The sequence below is a fragment of the Venturia canescens genome, chromosome 6 (assembly GCF_019457755.1).
Source record: "Venturia canescens isolate UGA chromosome 6, ASM1945775v1, whole genome shotgun sequence".
Lineage (NCBI taxonomy): Eukaryota > Metazoa > Arthropoda > Insecta > Hymenoptera > Ichneumonidae > Venturia > Venturia canescens.
The window spans coordinates 3,659,206-3,676,023 of NC_057426.1; the positions used below are offsets into that span (position 1 = coordinate 3,659,206).

Below are 16,818 nucleotides of genomic sequence, written 5' to 3' on the forward strand. Positions count from 1 at the left end.
GGAGAGAGAGAGAGAGAGAGAGAGAGAGAGGCACAGCTTTAGCGCCAAGATATCCAGCGGGCCGAAGGGAGGCTTGAAGAGCAGCGAAAGGAGGGTGGAACGTGGAGCACGAACAGGTCGAACAACCAAGAGCGCTTGCTCGTCAACTCCTGGTGGTGAGAAACACAAGAACCTCCCAGCAGCCACGAACGTGCTTTCTCCAGACTGGCCTTTCGGTCCCTCGGTTTCTGGTACTGCTGGCTTACTGATGGTGCGCTGCTGCTGCTGCTGCTGCTGGAGAACGCGGAAAAGAAAATTCTTTCTCCCCCCGCCGCCGCCGCCGCCCCCTCTCGCTTAACGTGCATGTGCACAGATATATGCTCCCGTTTCTTCTCTTTCTCTCTCCTTCTCCCGCCTCGGTAACGTGCTACCGGTGCTGCTGCGATGGGAATCAATACCCGGGGTCGGACGTACGTAGTTGGCCCGGTGGTGGTGCTGCTGCCGGTGGTGGTGGTGGCTCCAGTGGTGGTGGTTGTGCCGGGCTCTACGCACTGGCGAACCGGGGGTCGAGAGGGGCGTGAAAAGAGGGCTCCGGCTCGCTCCCTCCCCCTCAGTATCTTCTTTCTTATACTTTTGACCAATGACACTTGTACCTCACTTTTTATTCCATATACGTTCGGTGCGGGATGGGAGGCGAGAATCATCTCTGCTTTTCGGGTGAACGATAAGTTTCATGGAAATCGACGAAATTTCGATATGACGAGATTGTACATTTTGTCGTGTTACAGCTCGTTAAAGGTCGGCGCTCGAGTGAAATGGATGACCGAGGGGGCTCCGAACGGGCCTGGGGCATCGGTGCGATCAAAACTTTACACGGTGTTAGCGATTTAACGGCGCTCGCGGTCAACGCACCATTTATGGCCACTCGCACCATTATTCTCGTATTTCCGTTTAATAACAATTCCACTAGCCGGATGCCTGCGCGACGTTGCAGCGACCGTTTGACTGAACGATATTTTAGTATGCTTACTGCGGAGGGGATCATGAAAATGCTCAATTGCCAGCTCTCAAATGCCATTTTGCATTCCGCTTGTTTAACTGGACGATTAATTGGGTCACGGGAATAATTTTAATGATCGTGTTGAAAGCACATTTTCGCTTGATGAGCTTGAAAATTCGACGGATTTGACAGGACGTTTTGCAGGGATGCGCACACTTCGAGGAGGCCAAGTGTTCAAGGGAGTTTTATTGTGCGGCAAGAAAAATTAGGAGAATTCTCAGTCCTTCTGGCCACATCTGTCGTCGAGTGCTCTGAATTTGATTGTTTTATCACTTTCTATAGCGCATGACAGATTTATGTGTCAATATATTAATGCACGCGAGGCTGTGCGGGGTTTGAAGAACGTTTGGATTTCCCGGAGCTTTGGACGTGGGCCAAAGAGCGAATTATTGCTTCCGTCGTGGCCGTTACTATGTCCGCAAATATTGTCATTCCTCTGGCAGGAGGGCTGCTGTTGCATCAAACTGTTTTCTATTGTTTCAATTCCGCGGAGGAATAATACGCGCCGGGGGGGAATTAGGAGGGATTTAGGAAAAGCCTCGAAGCCCTCCGGGGCTGCTCGCCGGGACTTTGGACAGGAGAATAAATGAAAACAGCGAGTGCTAACGAAGCTTGGGGTGTTCGGATGCAAAAGCTCGTGCATCAACAAACCGCGTGGTCACTCGCTCGAGAATAACTGGCGAGGGGGCTTACTTATTATCGCTCGCTCGCGAAACCGCTCCTTTTTTTTTATTCGCCTCCGGGGAAGCTCGCACGAGCTTCCGCCCTCGTGCCGAATTTTATCAGAGTCCTTTAGTTTTTTCAGATTTTATTCCACTCCGAGAGACACGGAGAATCATTTATCAATTAAATTCATCGGGCATCGAGGATCCTACGCTCTAAAAAAACGAGCCGAGCCCCGACTCAGCTCGACATTTACTCCAACCCAATGTTCGCCCAACTCTCGGAATTTAAACACCCTCGCGCGCTCGAGCCTAATTTCGTTAGTTAAATCCATACTCATACTCGATACACCGAACCGTCAATTAATACGGTTCAATGGACTTTTCCATCTTAACCAACCCCGAAACACCTTCCCGGGTCTCTGTCTATGTGTGCTAAAAGCAGCAATGGGCTCTCGCACTGGAGATATACTGAATCCCCTCGGCGATCCTCTCATTACGTTTTCTGAGCTTTGCAACCCTCCGAGCTCTCGGCGACGTCGTTTCGAGGACGGAACCTCCGTTCTTTGCGGAGATGCTGCGAACAATGTACGTTTATACGTGGACGTTGTAGTCGGGCGTGTAAGGGTGAAATATATGGCGACGAGGAGCTCGGTAGGCGAGAGCGCATTTTCACTACTTTTCACTCCCAATCTCGAGGAGGAGGGGATAGATTTTGAAAAATGGACTAAAACGTTATCATTGTAGATATGAAAATGATTGAATTTTATTTCAGACTCGGTGATAAAATTTGATCAATATCCAGCAAGGTGAATTCTCGGTTATTTCACGAACTTGTGAATATGACAAAAAAGCGTTAAAAAACCATTTATTAATTTGGTTGCTCGTCCAGTTTAAAGTTGTTCAGCTCTGTTACGAAAGAAAAGGAAAATTTGATTTTGTTGAAGAATCGCTAAGACGAGGACGAGCTCTCGGAGCGGCGAGGCCGGGTGGTAGGTCGATGTGGAAATGTCTCGTGGAAAATAGGGCTCTTGTTCCTTCACAATTCTCCGCGTCTCGAGGCAAAACTTTTCCTCGAGATGGTAGTATGAAAGACGCGATTGTTTCTCGAGTGCTTCACCAGGAGAGAACGCTACTACCTTGTACAGCGAAAGAGAGGAAAAAACGAGACGAGAGCTTTTATGTTTTAAGGTGCAAGTCCGAGCGATGGGAGCCGCGCGCGGGTAAACGATCCAGCAGCGTTGAAAATATTTGCCTTTTTTCATCTCGAAACCGTGGGTTTTTGGAGAAACATTCATTCCGCACGCGATAGCAATGGCAAGAAAATCGAGGTGAAACGTGGCGCGTTCCTATCTCGAGTTTTCTGGCAAAGCTTCGTCAAGTTTTCCTTAAACGTCATTTTCTTGATTTTCTTTCGGCAAGAAAATAAATGTTTATTGAAAAACCTTCGAACGAGGTTCATTAGTGCGCATGTCCATTGGGGACAATTTTTCATTAAAAAATTTCTCGAGCATCAGTTGCGGTGGACATAACTAAAAAACTATTAATCCGATCCATGCCAAATTCATATCACTTATTTATTATAATAATAGCTTGGGCCTGGTCGAGGGATTCGTAAAAAAAGTTGATTTAACAAAAAATGGCGGCAGTTTAACCCCAAAAAATCCATTTTCGAGCTGCTAAATTTTCGGTTTTTCCTTAAAATTATTTTTTTCCAACTAAATACGAAATCCTTCGTCCAGGCCCTATAGCTATCATTATAATAAATAAGTGGTATAAATTTCGTACCGATCGGATTACAAGTTTTTAGTAATCGCGTCGAGCGCAAAGGTATTTTTCTAAAAACACTTTTGAAAAAACATTATTCAAAAAACCCGAAATACCCACAGCTACGAGGCATGCCCCGATCTTTATGACATTTAGCGAGAATATTCTTCAGACATCGTACCTGAGGAGTCTCTAAAAATGTTCCATTTATCCGGCCATATCACAAGTGTGTATAATGCCTTAATAATCCTAAGTAGAGTAAGAACCTTTGTTCGGTTTCGCCCCGAAGAAAATGCAGAGTTAATGCGCATGCACCTGTTGGCAAGTCGGTGTGCACGACATACGAGCAGCGAGAAGCTTTTGCGCCCGCGGTTATATAACGCAATGTGGTTTCGTACACGCTCGTACGCTTATGATTCGTACGTGGACGAGCGAGATACCAAGAGCGCATACATTCTCAGCAGACACGACATAACACGATTGTGTATCACGCTATGGCGCCATAAATATTGCATTATAAAGCACTAAACGTGCATCGCGTACTTTCGCAACGATCATATCGAACGAGAAAGCCCAGAGGAAGCAGGAGGCAAGAAGAGGAGAGAGATAAAAAGGGGGGAAAAAGGAAAAGAGGAGGAAAGCTCTGCACCCGAAGAACATTAGCGAAACGAGAGCCTCTGTGCATCACTCTCGAATATTATATCGCGAGATGTATAACGAAACGATATTCCAGCTTATCCTTTCTCATAATATATCACGAGAATTACGTACCCGCGAACGTTATTTTTTCCACTTTTTATTATTTCTTCCTATTTATTTATCTGACACGAGCTCGCTCTCTCTCTCTCTCTCTGCTTGGGTGAAGCTAAATTACACACGTTTCTCGACACAGATTAATCTCTGCGTCGAGAATTGCGTGATTCGCGTGTGTTAACGAGCCTGCGATTCTCTCTCGAACGGGTAAAAGTACGTTGGAAAATACTTGCGTGGGATTTCCTTAGACAGCAGGCAAAAAAATGGCTGGAAATTTGAGTCCAGTATTCGAGCAATATGTTTTAGTTTGAGTGTTAATTTAGGGAAGCCTGTCGCGGGAACTTTGATTGCCAATGGGAATTCGAAGGAGCATCCGAGAAGCTCTGGATCGAACGGCTCGTTCGTTAACGAGACGCTCCTTCGATGGGGATTGGTTTCCAATAGTTGTCCAGTCGCAATTGCAAATGGGAGGACAAAAGTCGTGGCAATTTATACAACAAATCGATCGAGCTAATCGTCAAATTCCTTCCTCCATGTCCTCGAGCATCCCAACAAACGCGAGCCGTTAATATTCGTCGAGGCAACTCGAACAGGCGGAGAATGGGAAAAAGCTCTCTTTGCCGACGTGTATGAGCATCGTCAAAGGCTTGGCACGAGAGGAACGCTGTTCCGTTTAACCGTATGCTGCTGGCGCTGCTGCGAAGATCGTCGAAGAAGCGATGGCTACGAGGGAATTGCGAACGCGAAGCAGGGTCAGTAGGTTATCGATGTTGCGGGAAAGGACACTCCGATAGGGAGAGGGAGAGATAGGGACTGATAGAAAGGGTGGCCTTCCTGCCGCGTTAACCACACACTATAAAAATAGATTCGAGAGGGTTGGAGCTCTCTGCACGTTCATACACAATCGTACAATGCAACGTTCCTGGATATTTCTGTATACGAAAGTAGTTACCGACTACTTCATCCCTCGAGAAGATATTATTGTGACGACAAATTTGCTTCTCTCGTCGCCGATACTTTCCTTCGAGAGGACAATAAGTTTCGCTTCGTTCTCGATGCAGAACTTGCGACTGAGGCAACGTCATTTCAATCGGTTTTACGAGCCTCGCGGTGTGCTCGGAATTTTGTGCTGCCTGTCCCTATTTCATCGTCGGGGAGCAGCAGCAGTTCAATAACATTGTGTGGAACAAAATCGAACGTTGACGGTTAAGGAAATATTATGATTTTTCACCAATCGTTCAGAGCTTTCAATTGAAATTCTCATCAAGGGGCGTTCTCGAGGATGGACTTTGAACGAGATTTTCTACCATTTAGCGAGATCCCGTACGCAAAGTTTTCTCTGACAATAGAAACTTTTGCGAAAGTAACTTTCTCAGATTCAATATTGTTTCAGTCGGTCCAAGCGTTTCTTTTTTTGTGCGTCATCGATATAACGAATTCTCTCGGCACTTTATTCGCTTTTTAGACGAGTGAATGTGGATTTTTGTATGAATGTTGGAAAGTGTTAGAATGCAAATGGATCGCGACGGAAATTCGCTTTAAAAATATTTTCCTCCAAATCAGACGGTTCGACGTTCGACGCTTTTGAGAGGGCTCGGTCGCTTCTTAGCGCATTCGAAAGAATGTGCTCGAGCCCTTGGAATTTTTACTTTCGTTTAAAGATTCTTCAGTAAGAATTTGGGATGCGAGACGAATTGAAATTTCGTGGATGGGGATTATTCGTGAAAGGGTGAATATTCGTTCGCAGTTTGATTCGCGCTCGGCCGGATTTGCGCCTCGGCATTTTTGTGAGGGATTCGCGAGACACTCTCGCGCCCAGCACATCGGTGCTTTTTCCTGTGACAGTAGTAACAGCGAGTTCTCGTCAGGCGCGTGCTTTAAATCCTCAAATGGGTATTTGAAAGAGTGTATGAAAAAGAAATGCCTTCAAAGAGGCCGGATATGTACGAAAGCGAGTATGAAAATATTCGTGCATAAAAAGCCACGTGGAAATACATGTAACCGAGCGCTCTTTGGTCTCGAATATATCTCGTCGCATTTCGGGCGAGCTGCTGCTCGTGTCACACGTATTTCGAGGGAGCATCGCACACAAAGAGTAAAGAAGCGAAACGTCAGCATCCTCCTCCTCGTTCCTAGCAGACGCGTACGTACTTTCGTTTCTCCACTTTTTATATTTTATTCGGCCTCGTGCAGCAGCACAATTGACGAGAGATTCATTCTCAAGAGGGAACTGCATTTTCATGGAGTTTTCCAGCAGCCACGATCGAGGAATTAAGGTTGCCTGAATCGTTAGCTCCGAATAATGGGACAAACTCGTCAAAGTCTTCGCCATTTTTTCGTTCATCTCTTGCGCTCTCGCATACGGTTACTTGGATTCGTGGAAATTCTGAAACACTTTATCGTTCAAATCATGCGAATCTGAATAAAAAAGTAAGCACGAAATTTGTCGCGGTGGAAAAATATCACTCGCACGAAGGGAACTTGAATAGATTTACGTTCTTTTTTTCCTCCTATTTGCGAAATCTCAACGACGACGATATTTCTCGTTTTTGTAGTTTTTGGCTTTCACCTTAAGCGGAAAATGTCGAAATTTCTCTTTGTACGTTGAATATCGGATTACTCGAAGCAACTTTAATGTCCGGACACGAAGACAGGAGAGGCGGGATGGAAAATTTTATTCTACAAAGTCAAGGGGAAGTTTGGCCAATTTTTTTCCCTTTTTCTCTTCACGGCTCAATGCGATCTTGATATTCAAGTGATAAAGGTCAACAGGCACTCTCACGACTTGTACTCACCTCCGAGGACGTCAAGTAGCACAGCCTCGAGTCTGTGCTCTCCAGTGACGCTTGTTGTACAATTCCGTATCTACCCTCCCTGTCGGACATGTAATCCGATCTAACGCTGTCCTGTCTGTCAAAGGTGCCACTGAAACCGAGCGAATCGATGACATCGAATTAAAAAATCTTTCCATAAAATCCATTTTTTCAAACATTACACCAAATTTTGTTTGCAATTAATGAGCTTTTTAAATAATATATTATAATCAGCATCCGATCGAAAAAATTCAATCATTTTTTCGACAAATTTATCAAGAATTTGAGCGAAATCGGGCTGGAATATTATGTTGAGAAATCGATTGACGGAATCAATTCATTTGGAAACAATGAGAAGCAAAAAAAATGGTTCACTGGGTTAAAGAAACGTCGATGAAACAAAACTCGGAACACGTACGAGCAAATTTTCCGCAATAAATGCAGCAAGAAAAGCCGAGGGCTGGACCGAGACTATAATAAAAACGTTGAACGAGAACAAGCTCTTGAACGGGCTGGATTTAACGAGGCAATGAAAACAATATGACAAAGTCAGTGTGCGCCTGGACCAACATATTCGAGAATGCAGCAATACACACTGCAGCAAAAACTCAGAGCGGTTGGAGCGATTTCTCTCGTTTTTTTTACATCGTCCACCTATCAAAATGCGATTTAATCTACGACATTTTTTTTTACGAATCCAGGCGAAAAATGCCATTTCCATACGACCTATTTGGGCTCGCAGTTGCGACGATTATTTTGCCTCTTCCTCGAATAAATTCTCATCGCGCGACATTTTCAGCCCTTTCATCGTAGTTACTTTGGAATTTCACGCTTCTCGTGGCGTCCTCCTTCTATTTTTTTCTGCATAATGATCTTTCGGAAACGAAGCTCATTTAGAAGCGCGACGCGAAAGGAAAATACCGTGGAAGAATCAAACGATGAACCCGACACGAGAACAAATGGGCAACGAATAAAAGTTTTGCAGTCTCTGTCGAGCATTTTTTCCCCTCAAATTCTCGTCTCGAATGAAAGCGAAAAATTTCAACACTCATCTTTCCACGTAATTATGAAATTTTCGTTTCATTTTTTCGAGGAGAAATTGGCGGATGCAAAAAATGTTGTAATGGCTCTTTGTCTGCAGCGAAGCACCGAGCACTGTGGACTTTGGTACTCGCTGAAAGGAGTATCCGTCAATGGAAAAAAGTACACTCGCAGTCCAAAGGAAGGGTCAAATCGTTGGTTATTTTCGTTTTCTTCTTACTCACGTTTTCGCACGAGCATCAAAATTGCTCTGTTTTACGAATGAAAACCGCCAACGAAAAGCAGCGAACAAGCCTCAAATCGAAAGGCCCTTCCCAATGGGATGATATTCCAGTCAGCACAAAGTACCCTATAATTGTCCTACACGAGGAAGCAGCTTTGAACGACTAATTCGCCTGGAAAGTAGGTCAACACTGACTCCGAGATCAAAACGTTGTGTTTCTTCATCTCTTGTCTTTCGAGTCCTCACTTTCTGTCTCCTTTGGTCTGTGACATTTTTTGGAATTTCGTTATAATGAAATACTCGTTTCGAATATTTCCAGTCCTCGCACTAAAGCCCAATTAATTCTCCATTTTTTCCGCTCCGCTATACCAAATTGGATTGTTTTTTCGTGTTTGTCACTGAAAAAAGAAATTTCACGATTCGGCGAAATTTTCGTTTGGAAATTTGTTGAGCCAGATAAAAATCTGCTTTATTTATCGACTTATTTTTTTTACTCGTTGAATCAAAGTTCAAAATTCTTTTGTTGAAACCAAAGTTTTTGCTGAACCAATAAATTCTGTACAGTCGCTACGAGATTTGTTGGGCGAACAAAAAATTTTGTTGCATCAGCAAATTTCTTTGCTCACGGAAGAAAACAACCGAGTTGAAAAGTAAAGTTTCTTTGCCACGATGAAACGTTTTCGAGATGGGACAAAATATTTTGTGAATGTTTGAAGTTATGGATCGAAGCAACGAAGTTTTTGTGCAGTCAAATAATAAATTCATTTTGAGATGAAAAAGTATCGTTGAGACAAATTAATTCGTTGATCCATTCCCATGATAACCAGTTGATTGATAATTTAAATTTGAGTAGATATTTGATGGAGCAATTGAAAAGCTGTTAAAACAAGATCATTCGGTCCGGCGATTTTTTCGAAATTCCCATAATTTGGTTGAACGAGCCTCGTAATTCGACCGAGAAATTGTTGAATCGACCAAATTTACGTTCAACCGAATGAATTTAGATGACCGAGCAACCTTTTTTCTCACTGCAATATTCGTGAGTTTTTCTGCTGTGAAAAATGGGCCGAAAACGGATTTGTTGAAACGAGAATTCTGAAGCGTCGAAAATGAAATAGTGAGGCCAATTCGAGACACGTAAATCGACGTTTCTTCGAGGCACTTCCTCGAAGTGGAAACTCCGCTTACGAGACCAAGAAACCATAGATGAACGCCCCTCGGTCGTGCCCATCGGCCGAGGGTTAATTGGGGCCACCGCGAAAGACTTGGTAGGGGTTGGAGCAAAGTTTGAACGAAAGTGTAGCCGTACATTTGTAAGCTTTAAAGAGCACGCTAATGGCTAACGAGACGTGTCGCTTTCTCTCACCGTTGTTCGAAGGAATCCGTCCTATTCGACTTGTAACCACTGTCGTTGAGGCTTCCCTCGTGTCTGAGGGAGGGTAATGAGTCCCAGGGCGATTCTCTCTTGTGTCCGCCGTAATTAGGATTCGCGGAATTCGAGGCGCCCGAGCCGAGGGTCGAACTCCCTGATCGCCAGCCGTCAGAATGACGGAACCACTGAGCCCTCGCTGATTCCCCGATGCAGCTTTGACATCTTTCAACAAAACAATAAAAATTTTACATTTTAATCAAATATTTATTCACTCGTATCATCAAAATCAATTCCGTCAGTGAAACGTCAAATAAAAAACTATTATGAGAAATTAATGAACTTTGGCGATAACAAAACACACTGGTAACAATAAAAATCAATCAGAATGATCGGGAACATTTGATTGAATATTTTTCAAAGTTAGCGCTATTCCTGGTTAAAAAAAATCAATACATCATGTTCTCGAAAGTGAACGATGAAATGATTTCAGGAAATGCGTGATGCTGGCTCTTACCTCGAATTGTAATCGCTCAAATATCCTCGTTCGCGTTCAGCATCGCGTTCCCTCGATTCTCTGATTATTTCGTTTCTGTCACTGTAATAACCATCACGATCTCTGTTGGTGGGTCGTTCGTTGCAATAACGATACGAGAGAGGAAGCGTCGAGGATTTGTTATTGTTCAGGCCTGTGACGAACGAAAATCAGTCCAATTATTAGCAAGCTCGATTCTCTTTTCGAGTTTACACAAACAGTTTATTACGAAAAATCATTAAAAACTAGATAAATCTTTAGATGTAATAAAAATCCGAGAACGAGCGTGCCTCCATTGCGGAAAGAATAAAGCTACTATCTGAGAATTTAATCCCCCTCGGTTTTCTTGATAGACGCGAGAACGACGACGACGACGAAAGGGCAAGAGGGGAGACATAAAAGCCAATTAACTATACTTGCGTGCTATAATCGACGGTTCGATAAAATAATGAAGAAAAAAGTGTGAGGAACAGATAAAAAAAACACCAACGAGCGCCCCTTCGTGCAAATGGTATCATTGGAAAAACTTACGCCTGCGCGTAACGTGCGGTGTACGTTGGGCGTTCATAGGAAGATTTTCCGCAAATTCTGCAATAATATAAAAACGATTTAGACATTTTATTCGACTCTGACGAACGACGAATGTGAGCCAAAAATTTCGCTTTTCATTCGACGAAATTCCCGGCAATTGAAAAAATTCATAAAATTCGATTTACACGATTGAAATTATGTTCGCAATTGTCGATCGGGAATTCGGGGCATTCCCGATCGACATTGTTTGAAAATAATTGAATTTAAGGGGTGAATTAAAACGACGGTGAATCCAAGTAAAATCGAAATGAAATGACTGTCAAGTGACACGAGTTTTACCGGATTCGATCGCACCCCAGATAATCGAGTTTTGGTGATTGCCGGATTTCAATCAATTGAATATCGACAACGTACCCAAATTTTCCATGCTCTGAGTGAGGAGAGCTTCGAAAGTGTGCAAACTGTAGCTCTCGGCGTCCATTCCTTTGGCGAGCGTGTTACGAAGATGCATTTCGTATTCGAGTAACAAACGACTCGTTGGACTTCCGGGGGTCGATACCGATTGCATATTTTGCTGCTGATATGTTTGTCCACCGCCCCCTCCGCCGCCGCAGCCACCGCCGCCGCCCTGGTTGTTGCAACGACGCGAATTGCAGTGATTCGGTTGCTCCATGTCCGAATTACCGTTCGATGAGCTCGGCGTCGTCGCGTAGCATTGATTGTCGAATATTACGTTGTCTGACGGTGGGGAAATGTCACCTGTGCACCGATTACGTTCCAAATCTAAGTACAACCTGCCTCTGCCGCCTAAGACAGAGCAGATGAATGCCTCGTGCAGATATGATGGAAATGGTGCGATTTTTTCAAATGACAAACTATTATAAAACACTATTTTCTAATCCCTTTTTATCATCTTATAACATGATGGGCTACGATTTTTATTCGCTCGTCAGCTATCAAATGCACCAGCCAAACTCGACTCTCGGACAAGGTGAACCGATACTTTTGGGTTTCGATTAATCACTTTCTCGTCGAATAGACTTTGGCCAGTTTCTTTGAACTCTTGACCCTGGAACACCACACATCTTCGTTAAGTTTCTTATAAATTTTGTTTTTTGTGCACATTCCGAATGAGAGAAACTTGAATTGAGATGGCCTCTTCGAAAGTCCTGCAATCGTTTGGGAACGTTGAAAATCGAAATGAAGAGTTTTCACCCCACTCTATACTGCTTCAAAATTCCTATCGAGCACTTTTTTACAGTGTGGTGTTGGAGGGTTTGTTTACAACGTGAATCCACAGTCGAAATTGAAACCGGTGAAATTGAGGTTGAAATTCTCCTGGTGAATTAACGATTGAAATAATTTTTGGCTCGAACGGGTTTACGAATCAAATTGTCTACGAGCGATCATCGATCTGAGCATGATGGTGAATTCAATGTTTTTAGCACGAAAATAAATTTCACATGAATTTCGACTTTTAAGATTTTTTTTCTATTCACCTATCTCGAATGGAAAATAATAGTACGAAGTGACAATTGAATATTTAATCGTTCATGGAGCATTCGATTTTTCTTCTATTTGGGAATCAAGTACTGCTATGAGTGACTGTTTTCAAAACTTCGTTGCAGATCACGTGCGAGGATGTGAATGTGCGATTTATTGGTGTGGAGCTTCGAGTGAAGCTGCACGTCAATAAACGTTCTATGATCATTGCCAGAGCCATGGAACACGAAAATCTAATTGACGTTTGCTCGCGTTCGCTTTCAATCGAACTACTTTTATCCTCTATTAGGATCTAAGAATTCCAAATACTGTGTTTATTCAATGAAATTCTTAAGGAACCTGTAAAATGGACAAAATACAGGTGCAAAGTCGCTTCCTCTATCAGGCAGCATTTCGATCAATGCCAAATCAACGAATGAACGATAAAATCGCCCTCAACGAATGTTAAGAAAGTTGAAAATCTACTTGAAAACATTATTCAAAGTATTTGGCTCCTGGAAGAAAATTCGAGAAGAACAGAAGCTTTTACGAGCAGCAGAATCGTCCCATCTTCGGTGTTTTGAAACGAAAAATTTCAAAAAACTCGTGTTCACGTGATGCTTTTGCCACAACAGATCTTCCGAAAAATTGCTCAAAATAGAAACGCTTTTAAAAGTTTCCATATTTCTCTATAATGAAAAATGTCTAAAGAATCGAAAAAAAAAAACTACGAAAAAAATGGGAAGTGAAAAAAGCTTGAGCGAATCGATGTGAAGTGAGCGAGAGACGATTTTGAGATACGTAAAGTCTGAACAATCGTGGAATTAGTTTGAAAAGATCATAACCCTTTGTACCGGTGTACGGGCGTCCGAGCTCGTGCACGCTGCGTGAGACTTGGCACTTGTTGTTGTAGGGGCGTCGATGATGATCGACGTAATTTTCGTTCTCAGCTTCCGACGGCATGTACTTTTGATTGTTGTTGTTCGGATGATAGTAATTGATGGTGTGATGACGTTTCATCGTCATTTCAGGCGAAGTGACGGAGCTGTCGATGCTGGGTATCGGTTTGAGCATTTTTTTCAACGTTATCGGATCGAGACTTATACAACCGTTTTGTGCATTTTCGATTCTCATGTCGTCCGTACTCTTGCTCTTCGATTTACGTCCGTTATGATTGTTGTTTACGATGTTAAAAATATTCCCATTCTGCATCTCAAGCTCCGTGTAATCAGCCGATTTCGTGTGGTGCAGTTGCTCCTTTCTCATCGATTTGTTCTGCAACGTTCCTCCCGCTTGAGTCCCCTCTGATTTCAAAGTCTCACGCTCCCCCCCGCTTCCGTTTTGCTGCGTCCCGCTGTCCTGGTGCTTCACTCCCCTCTTCGGCGATATCGTCGTGCCCTTTTCCTCGGGACTGTCAATCTTTGCGGTAACAAAAAAAAAAAACAAAGTTCTCATTGCCGAAGCCCGGAAGTGGAGGATTCGAAACTTTCGGGAATTCTTGACACACCCTCAAACTTTCGGTCAACAAAAACGTGAAGGAAGACACACCAAAGTGGAGATCGAATCGAAGTTATAAACCGTTAAATATCATTACCAGTGAGTTTTCAAAGGATTTTTTAAACTGGCAACGTTATAATGATTAAGAGAAGGGCGAATCCTGATCACGAGTGCTTCAAAGTGATTTTTTTTTTTTTTGTAATTAGTCTTTCAGCTCTTGGAGGTAATTCAAATTTCATTTGGTCATTCTAAAAGCTCGAACTTGCCAAATTATTCAAATTTTTATGCAACAAAAATTTCTTTGACGTTATGAACTCTAGGGAACGTTAAACATCGAAACTTCTGACAATTCTCGCAACTGTTGAGGTTCTTAATATCGGAAAATGAAAAAGCAGAAAATAATTAGTTTTTTTTCTCGTTTTCAGAGATATTTGACCGTCCATTTATCAATGCCAAGAGCTAATCTGTATAAAAAGTCCATAAAAATGGAGCACAAAGTCATTCGCCTGAACGACTTGAATATTTTGGAGTCTTCGTCAACTAATATCGTACCTGCGAGCCGACATTTGCAGTTCCAGTTGCGGCATTCGCGGTTTTCGGAGTCGTTTGACAAGTTTCATTCTGCTGTTGTTTGTCTTTGTATTTGCACGAGTCACTGGATTTGAGAGTTTTGCCGGGTGTGTCGTTGGCGTTGTTGACGTTATCGTAGAGGGAAGCGCTCGATGTTGCTGCGGTTATTTTGTCGCGATTCGGCGTGGTCTCCATGTCCGATGAGCGTGTCATTGTCCTCGGTAACGTTGACGAGCCTGTTACAGAAAAGGGCATGAATATCGATCGAAAAATTGGCGGATTCGATAGTTTTTAGTATTTTTTAATGGTTAATCTTAATGGTTCTTATCACATCGCATTTTCGGATCTTGATTCCTCAGGGTCGAAAGTTGTTCCAAACGCATGCAAGTGCACTGAGGTGCAGCTTTCGTTCTGCTCGGCGAGGCTGGCGTCGACAATGGTTTTATTCGCGGCTTTACTTTCTGCTTGTTCCCTTGTTCGGCCTTGAACGAGTACAAAGAGGCCGCTTTTCTCGGTGTCTTTGTCGATGGTATCTGCAATCGTTGAAAGCATGAGTTCATTTATATTTAGGGTCGTAGGAATTAAATTCATTCGCTCGGGTCACGATTTGTAGTTATTTTTCGTAAACTTTTCATTCGGCAAGTCGAAGCTATTGGAATATGCGAGGGCTGGCTTTCGCGTTCATTAAATAACAAAGCCTCCAGCTGCGAGCTAGCTCATTTTCGGTCGAGAACACTTTTTACTCACACAACATTCCTTGAACTGTTTCGCATCGATCGGAGACGTAAAATTGAGTCCCCAAGTGTCGTTGGTCATCGTATCTTTCCAATAAATGAAACATTCGGAGGCTTGACCGATTCTCGTTCCTGTAAAAATGAAAAAGTAACTCGTTATTCCTTTCTTTTTTCTCCTTTTCCCCCACAATTATTCATCCGATTTGCCACGAAAAACGCGCTGAATCTTTACCTGGTTGGACAAGTCGAACGTCCAGGATCTTGTCGACTTGACTGTTGTAGGCGGTGATATGGAAGACCAATTCAGGCGTGTCCTGGAGGCATCGAATATTCACGGGAACAAGATCCTCGGAAACTTGTTGCCATTTAACAGTTCCAGCACCACTCGCACTCACGTGAAATACTTCTGCCCAAAGTCTGCAATCATTCTCAATATTTAGTTGGAATTATCGAGCTCCACGTAACGAGGCCACAAAGAGGATATAAAAAATCGCTTTTCCTCATGATTCAACGAGAAGAGAGCAACGAAAAATTTGGCTCTTTTGACACGTATGGGGCTTGCGACAGAGGTAGGAAAATTGGGGATCAACGATGGGGATAACGAGGGGACTGGGGGGCTCACAAATCTATTGGAGTTTATATCAAAAGCTGGCTGAGGTGAAAAACAAATGTTGCTAACACTTCTAACAATCGTGCGAAGCATGATATACGATTAAGGAAATATTTAACGATACATTTGGTATCAATAACAGAGAAGATCGTGCGTCCGAATTTGCAATGATCATTGATGGGGGCCAGGGAGCCAACGGGATCGGGGAGAAAAAAGATTAATGAAAAATGTGAGAAATAGTGGTGTGAATGGGTGAGATTATCTATTCGTATTCATCGCCCAGGAGAGCACAGGAAAGAGTCATTGAAGGGAGGCGAAGTTGAGAGGTTTGTGGAAGATAATTATTCGACTGGTACAACGATACGTTGGTTACGTTCGATTATTAATCAGTTTCATGTTTATTTAGAAGTAAAGTCAAATTATTTATGTGCATGAATGCAATTCAATCGTCTGGGCACACCCTCGTGTTTTTTGCTTCCAGGTAAGACGAACACTTCAGCACCAAAAGCTCACACTGTTTTTAACTGATAAGATAAAACATCATTGGATCAGGCTCACCGTTATTTACATCAAGATGGCTTCAAAATGATCTATAAATATTCATGAGTTTTAGGCCAAGTTGAAACGATTTTAAATCGTCACCTTTATTTAGTTTCTGGTATTAAAACATTATTATTAATCCTACGAAAGAATTATACTTCAAGCTTGACGCAATCGTAAAAACTTTCAACTGTTGTTCGTCACTTAAAGATTTCTCGACCTTCAAAATTTTATAAAAATATATTTCATGAAACTTGGACGTGCACAAGTTTCATAAAAGTATGATAAAATTCGACAACTCCCGGAACGGTTACGAGCTTCGACATTCGATGACGAAGCGCCATCAACGAATCGGGCTTCTTCATCATCGATTCAGCCTTCAGTAATATTTTCTGTGTAATTGAATTTGAGAAAAAAACGAAGCAGTCTTTGGACTCTGTCCTCCTTCCAAGATAGTCCATTGCAGTCATTGCTGCGCAGTTATTGATAAAAAATACGAGATCGTATAAATTCAAGCAGCTTCCAGATTTCATGATTTCGTATAATTCTTTCGATATGAAATATAAAATTGAAATAAAATATTTAACAAGATTTAACGATAGAGAGAGAGGTACAGAGAGAAGAGATATTTAATGGGTGGATAAATAGATAA

The 16,818-nt window shown here is 42.7% G+C and overlaps 1 protein-coding gene across 11 annotated transcripts in view; it reads right to left on the reverse strand.

The window, feature by feature from the left end:
• sif (still life) overlaps positions 1 to 16,818 on the reverse strand; it is a 47,715-nt gene that overhangs the window by 18,970 nt on the left and 11,927 nt on the right. For 8 of the 11 annotated variants that reach the window (XM_043422051.1, XM_043422058.1, XM_043422055.1 and 5 more), the window contains 10 exons: positions 15,249 to 15,433; positions 15,030 to 15,148; positions 14,614 to 14,815; positions 14,265 to 14,518; positions 13,070 to 13,634; positions 11,148 to 11,540; positions 10,734 to 10,790; positions 10,185 to 10,356; positions 9,665 to 9,892; positions 7,017 to 7,146 (listed from right to left, as the gene is read on the reverse strand). In XM_043422051.1, coding sequence (XP_043277986.1) covers positions 7,017 to 7,146; positions 9,665 to 9,892; positions 10,185 to 10,356; positions 10,734 to 10,790; positions 11,148 to 11,540; positions 13,070 to 13,634; positions 14,265 to 14,518; positions 14,614 to 14,815; positions 15,030 to 15,148; positions 15,249 to 15,433 — 2,305 coding nt within the window. Of the gene's footprint in view, positions 1 to 7,016; positions 7,147 to 9,664; positions 9,893 to 10,184; positions 10,357 to 10,733; positions 10,791 to 11,147; positions 11,541 to 13,060; positions 13,635 to 14,264; positions 14,519 to 14,613; positions 14,816 to 15,029; positions 15,149 to 15,248; positions 15,434 to 16,818 lie in introns of all 11 variants that reach the window. The other 3 variants (XM_043422054.1, XM_043422057.1, XM_043422056.1) reach the window with 3 other exon arrangements.